The following is a 7,284-nucleotide window of genomic DNA, read 5'->3' as shown; positions in this document are numbered from 1 at the left end:
AAAAAAAAAAAAAAAAGAATCCCATGATGAATATACTGGAATACAGAAATTAGAGACAGGATATATACCTAAGCATTCATTTTTAAAAGTATATTTTACAATTCAAGCCGTATAGTCTATTTTTACTAAATAATTTTACTGCATAAGTTATAACTATAAAGTAGTTAAGTATAGCTTTTTTAAAAGTTAGGATCATTGGGCCAGGCGTGGTGGCTCACACCTGTAATCCCAGCACTTTGGGAGACCAAGGCGGGCAGATCACGAGGTCAGGAGATGGAGACCATCCTGGCTAACATGGTGAAACCCCATCTCTACTAAAAATACAAACAATTAGCAGTGTATGGTGGCAGGCGTCTGTACTCCCAGCTACTTGGGAGGCTGAGGCAGGAGAATGGCGTGAACCCAGGAGGCAGAGCTTGCAGTGAGCCGAGACTGCGCCACTGCACTCCAGCCTGGGCGACAGAGCGGCGAGACTCCGTCTCAAAAAAAAAAAAAAGTTAGGATCATTAATTCTCCCATTCAACAAATACTTATTAAGCATTTACTGTACTGGGTATACTAAAGTAGATACACAAAGTTCCTACCCTTGTGGGGGTGTGTGTGTGTGCAGAGATATATATTTATTTATACTGATATAAATTATATGTATTTACTATGTGTACAACATAATTTTCTTTTCTTTTTTTTTTTTCTGAGATAGTGTCTCACTCTGTCGCCCAGGCTGGAGTGCAGTGGTGCACTCTTGGCTCACTGCAACCTCTACCTCCCAGGGTCAAGTGATTCTTGTGCCTCAGCCATCTGAGTAGCTGGGATTACAGGAATGCGCCACCAAGCCCAGCTAATTTTTGTAATTTTACCAGAGATGGAGGTTTTACCATGTTGGCCAGGCTGGTCTTGAACTCCTTGCCTCTAGTGATCCACCTGCCTTAGCCTCCCAAAGTGCTGGGATTACCGGTCGGTAAACCACCACACCCAGCCATGACATCATATTTTGAGGAACAGGCTGAGTATCCCTAATCCAGAAATCCAAAATGCTCCCAGTATCTGTAACTTTTTTAGCGCCAACATGATATTTAAAGGAAATGCTCATTGGAGCATTTCAAATTTCAGATTTTCAGATTAGAAATGCTCCATCAGTTAGTAGATATAATGCAAATATCCCAAAACCTTTTAAAAAATCCGAAATCTGAAACACCTCTGGTCCCAAGCATTTCAGGTAAGAGACACTCAACCTGTGTATGTGTGTATGTGTGTCTGTGTGTGTATACACACACACTGTGCGATCCCTAAATCTAGCTAATTAATATTTGCATTCCCTCAGTTACTGCTTTTGTGGTGAGAACATTTTATATCCATTCTCACCATTTTTCAAGAATACAATTATCATTAACTACAGTCACCATATTGTACAACAGACCTTCAATTCTTTGTAACTAAAAAATTTCATATCCTTCAGCCAAAATTCCCTGGCACCTTCCCCAACTACTTCCTCATGGTTTATGTTCTAATGAAATAAATTTAAAAAATAATAATCAAAATCTATCACTCAAAATAGCCCTGGGATAATTATTATTCTAACAATGACAACATAACTCAAAGATATATTTTTTAAATTCCCTTTTATAAATTCCTTCACAAAAGGCATTGAAAGTCACAAAAGCACCAATCTTATTTAATCAAATTTCATTTTCGAACAAAAATTGATATAAAATATCTTAATCTACACTTTAATCAAAATACATGATTCTAAATGGCTTTTAGCCACACGTGAACAGTAAATAAGCACTCAGGAGATAAAAACTGATAGCACAGAAGCTATTCAAAAGAATGTGTAATTAACTTAAGAGATAGTCCCAAAACAAAAAGTTGCAGAAGTTTCTATTTTTCTTTTAAATAGTGGAAATTTTACAATAAAAATAGAAATTCCGAAGAAAACTGAAGTCAAATCTACATTTGCATACATAAGTTACAGTATATATTTAAGCTGCCTCAAATATAACCAAAATGTACTCTTTCAGTCATTTAAAAAAAATGAAGCATAAACGATGTACATACAACTAACTTCCAGAAAAACTTCTAACCACATTTAAATTTCTTTTAAACATCTCTTAACTGAACTAGGAGGAGGAGTATCTTTTTTTCCTCTCCAGGCAGACAAAGTGCAGCATCTGTGTGAGGAACTATAAACACTACTGCCTAAAGTAATAAATGAATCATGGTTTGAGTAGCCTGATTATAGAGTGTTTCAGAACAAGAGCATTATTCCTCTTTTTCTGACTTAAACTGTTTCTAACAATCACAAAATTAGTCAAAGTTATTTTGTATTCCTCAAATATATCAGGATGACCTTATTACAGTCATAAGGTCATACCCCTTTTTTGTTATTTAACATTCCAATGGACACAATGAGGTAGTTCAGAGATATTGAGAAAATAAAAATATATACACTGGAAGCCATTTAAGGTTAAGAAGAAAAGTATTAAATAAATTCAAATTACATAACAGGAAATATAACTTTAAATATTTGTTGGATTTAAGTATCTATTGCCTATAGTTATAAGATAAAATACTGCTGTAATACAATATCCCTAAATGTGCACTTTTTGTTATATTAGGCACTTCAACTAACAAGGATGGGAGAGCTGGTTTCAAAAACAATACATAAAAGTAACATTATTGAAAGCTAAAAAACAAGTTGAGCACCTAGCACCTGGAAGACTGAAAAGCAACAACTGAAAGCAGACAGAAAATAATATATTTCTCAAAAAAAAAAAAAAAAAGGAGTAAATGTGGAATATCAAACGTAATACATGGGCTAAGAACAAAGTATGCTGAGAGAAAGGAAAGAAATAAAAAAGATAATTTAGAATTCTGCTATACTTTGAGCAACTTGAACAAGTTTTCTTGGTGAGAGGAGGCGGTGGGCGGGCAGGTGGAACTGTATATCCAGTGAGGCACAGTGTGGAGCAGAATAGCTGAGTAGACCCTTTTCTCTGATAAGCAGTTTGCCCCTTCTGGAGGATTTTTTTACAACCAGAACAGGAAACTCGAACAGCTGTGGCTGGAACTGAAGGAAGCATTTTATTCATGCCAGATGACGCCAGTGAGGGCTGAAAGCCAGTAGTCAACTGTGGAGCTTTAAAAAAAAAAAAAAAAAAAAAAAAAAAAAATTGAAAGAAAAAAATGTTTTACTTTTTACCATGAATTTTAAGTAGACATTCTTTCTCTTCTAGAGCTAGTCTTGAAACCCAATAGTAATTATGCAATATACAATTTAAAGGCATCCTCAGTGGGTAGAGAGAGCTGTCTAGTTTATTAATACAAGCAGAATTTCTTCTCAATCATATTGGTCAGAATATACACAATCCATTTATTCAGGTCTGTTTCTTACCAAGAGGGCTGCCACTGACTGAAAACACAGCACTAATTTTCAGTTCCCCCTCTTGAGTTTTTTGCTGTTGGCCATGACTATACTCCTTTAAAGAAGAAAAAAATAAATAAATACATAGAGAAAAGAATAAATACCTAAAGACATCCAGACATTCAAGACATTTTACTACCACTATAAAGAGGTGGAAAATGTTTAAAACATTAATAAGAAATAATAAAATACAAAACAGCAAGCAAACTATAATTAAATATGGGTATAATATGTATATGCTAGGAGTGTAAGAAGGAAAAAATGAAAGTCTGTGACACTACTATTTATAAATTATTTTTGAAAAATCTTCTTTAATTTTATTAAAGTATTATGAGTTACTTTTTATTATAAAAGTAATACACAATCACTATAGAAAATTTAGATAAATAAAAATAAGAAAAAAATCTAATCATATTTTAATCATCCCAAAACAACCACTGTTATTCTTTGGGTATATTTCTTTCCAGTCTTTTCCCCACCTCAATACAGAGGTTTTATTTCTTAATAAGTTGTAATTATACTAAATATACCATTCTTATAAACTGATTTTTTGCTCATTTGAATCATTTGAACTTTTTGTATATTAATATATTACTCCAAAATAACTTATAATGGCTAAATATACCAGTGTTTCCAAAACTGAAGTCCAAGAATCCCTGAGGTCTACGTAGTCTGAAAATTCTAAAAGAATGCTATTTAAATTTTGTTTTTATTTCAATGATTTTTATGTGTACATACACATATTTTAAGTCATGGGTAACCACCATATAACTGAGTTCTACTACAACTTTTTAGTGCTGTTTGCTTTTTACAATTACAGGATTGCATTCTAAAATCATTACATAATAGATATAACTTTTATTTTAATTGTTTATCATACTGAAACATGCAAAAACTCTGCAAGACCACTTATTCTTGGAATTCTGGAGTATCTCAGATATATCTCCTTTTTTGTGGTGGGGAGGTGTCGGCACATTACTCAAGTTTGAGACATACAAATATATATTATTTAAGAAACGTAACACATTACACAGAGATGTGACTGGGATGAGGTGAGTGAGGCACATGCCTCAGGTACAAAATTAAGGGGGCACCAAAACCTCAGTAATCAAGATAATATTTTAACACAGTATTTTTAAAAATCAAATTTATGCAAGGTCCATGACGAGCAAAATATCAAAATTTTAAAGAAATACCAAATCAATATTACTGATTTTTTCCTTCTGCCTCAGGCTCTAATGGCCCCACATGGCACTGAGATTATATAACCACAACACAATGTTGGTCCATTTAATGTTTCCGCATATTCAGTACAATGAGCAATGCCACGATGAATATCTTTGTGAATATTCATACTCCTGTATTTAGGATTATCTCCCAAGAAAAGAATTCCTAAAGTGGAACTACTAGGTAAACAGGTACATAGTAAAGGTTCTTGATACATAATGACAGACTGTTTTCCTCCCCAAAAAATGTTCTTAATTATATTTACTCCAGTAATTTATGAAAAAACACCATTTAAAAGTATTTTCCCACTTTGTTTCAATTTGCAGCTATTTTTTAATGTTCATTTACAAAAAGTACATTATAATGGAACAGTATTAACTCTCAGTAGCATTTGTTATCAACATTTCCTCAATGTGTACTTTGAGTTAAAATTTTATATATTTATTTCCATTTTTATGTCAAAAATATCTGACAGTCTTTACCCTTGTGATTTCTTCTATCTCTTACAAAGTTTTATTTCCACATTAAAAGAATAAGAAAATAGTTTCGTTTTCATAATAATACAGTCCTTTAATCCAGGGGTCAGCAAACTTTATCTGTAAGGGGCCAGATAGCAAATACTTTTGACTTTGCAGGCCATATGGTCTCTGTCCCAACTACTCAATTCTCCTCTGATGGAGTAAAAGCACCCAGATAATATGTAAATGAATGAATGTGGCAATGTTCAAATAAAACTTTATTTATAAAAGCAGTGGGTGGAAAAACAAAAAAAATGAGGGGGTGGAGGGCTGGATTTGGCCCACCACTAATAATTTGCCAACCCCTGCTTTATTCCATTTGGAATTTACTCATTTTGATGTATAATGAACTTTTTTTTTTTTTCTTTTTTTCTTTTTTTCTTTTTGAGACAGAGTTTTGCTCTGTCACCCAGGCTAGCTCAACCTCGGCTCACTGCAACCTCTCCTCTCGGGTTCAAGTGATTCTCCTGCCTCAGCCTCACAAGTAGCTGAGATTACAGGGACCTGCCACCACGCCCAGCTAATTTTTGTATTTTTAGTAGAGACGGAGTTTCACCATGTTGGCCAGGCTGGTCTTGAACTCCTTACCTCAAGTGATCTACCCACCTCAGTCTCCCAAAGTGCTGGAATTACAGGCGTAAGCCACCACGCCCACCCCTTTTTCTTTCTCTAAACAGTGAATTCCTTTCATTTGCCACTGATAAATATATCAAATTCTTAAAAAATAATGTCTGTTTTTGGGCTATCTCTTCTATATCATTTTCAGTCTGACTAATCTTATCACATCATGCTATCCTAATGAAACTAACTGTAGAATGTTTATGGCCAGGCGTGGTGGCTCACACCTGTAATCCCAGCACCTTGGGAGGCCGAGCTCGGCGGATCACCTGAGGTTAGGAGTCTGAGACCAGCCTGGCCAACATGGTGAAACTCTGTTTCTACTAAAATTACAGAAATTAGCGGGACATGGCGCACGCCTGTAATCCCAGTTACTCAGGAGGCTGAGGCAGGAGAATCACTTGAACCCAGGGCGGGGGCGGGGCAGAGGTTGCAGCGAGCCGATATTGCACCATTGCACTCCAGCCTGGGCAACAAGAGTGAAACTCCATCTTTCTTGGAAAAAAAAAAAAAAAAAAGAAAGAAAGCAATGAATTATATGATGTTCATCCATTTAACAGTGTTTGCCCCTCTCAATCTCTCCATCCATTTTTTAGAATGTATGTGTAGTAAGTGTGTGTATGTGCATGCCTATAATTCTTCTACAAAACTTCGTAACCTAACTTGATATTTTCATCAGAACTGCATCAAATCTGAATCTCAATTTTTTTTTTGAGATGGAATTTCACTATTGTCCCACAAGTTGGGGTGCAATGGCACGATCTTAGCTCACTGCAGCCTCCACCTCCCAGGCTCGAGTGAGGCTCCTGCCTCAGCCTCCTGAGTAGCTGTGATTACAGGCGTGCACCACCACGCCCGGCTAATTTTTGTATTTTTTAGTAGAGACAGGGTTTCATCATGTTGGCCAGGCTGGTCTTGAACTCCTGACCTCAAGTGATTCACCTCACTTGGCCTCCCAAATTGTTAGGATTACAGGCGTGATCATGATTATAGGATTACACCCGGCCTTAAATCTTAATTTAAAAATAACTGACATCTTCATATTTCTTATATTTAAAAAGATGGTTTCTTCATTATTTCAAGTTATATTTGATGTAAGTACTGGTTGCTGCTGGTAATAGTGTATCTTTTTCATTATATCATCTAACTAGGAAGTTTACAGAAATATTGGTATAATTCAACTACGTACTCCACTAAATTTTCATGAATTCTATTAATTCTTTCATAAATATTAATAGCAAGTGATAATTTTATTTCCCTTTTTCCATTATTTTTTCTTTTAATTTCTTTAACATGGATTGGAGTAAAAATCCAACAAGAGTTAAATAATAACGATGACATCCGCAACTTGTATTCTTTTAGTAATATTAACAGAAAGTTTGCATCATTTTACTTGAACTTCAATAACTTACTGATCTGAAGTAGTAGTTCCTTATCATGATCAAGAAAAAAATCTATTGTAAGAAATGGCTGAATTAATGAGATGTCTTTTGGCATCTA

General features: G+C 34.9%; 1 protein-coding gene across 6 annotated transcripts in view; it reads right to left on the bottom strand.

The window, feature by feature from the left end:
- The window catches only part of ZMYM4 (zinc finger MYM-type containing 4), a 158,711-nt gene that overhangs the window by 47,201 nt on the left and 104,226 nt on the right, over positions 1-7,284 (bottom strand). For all 6 annotated transcript variants that reach the window (XM_025383824.1, XM_025383858.1, XM_025383834.1 and 3 more), the window contains 2 exons: positions 3,392-3,476; positions 2,881-3,136 (listed from right to left, as the gene is read on the bottom strand). In XM_025383824.1, the coding sequence (XP_025239609.1) occupies positions 2,881-3,136; positions 3,392-3,476 (341 nt within the window). The remainder of the gene's footprint in view (positions 1-2,880; positions 3,137-3,391; positions 3,477-7,284) is intronic.

This window comes from Theropithecus gelada, chromosome 1, assembly GCF_003255815.1.
Source record: "Theropithecus gelada isolate Dixy chromosome 1, Tgel_1.0, whole genome shotgun sequence".
Lineage (NCBI taxonomy): Eukaryota > Metazoa > Chordata > Mammalia > Primates > Cercopithecidae > Theropithecus > Theropithecus gelada.
The sequence above is the reverse complement of the archived record's forward strand: the minus strand, read 5'-3'. Positions and strand labels throughout refer to the sequence as shown.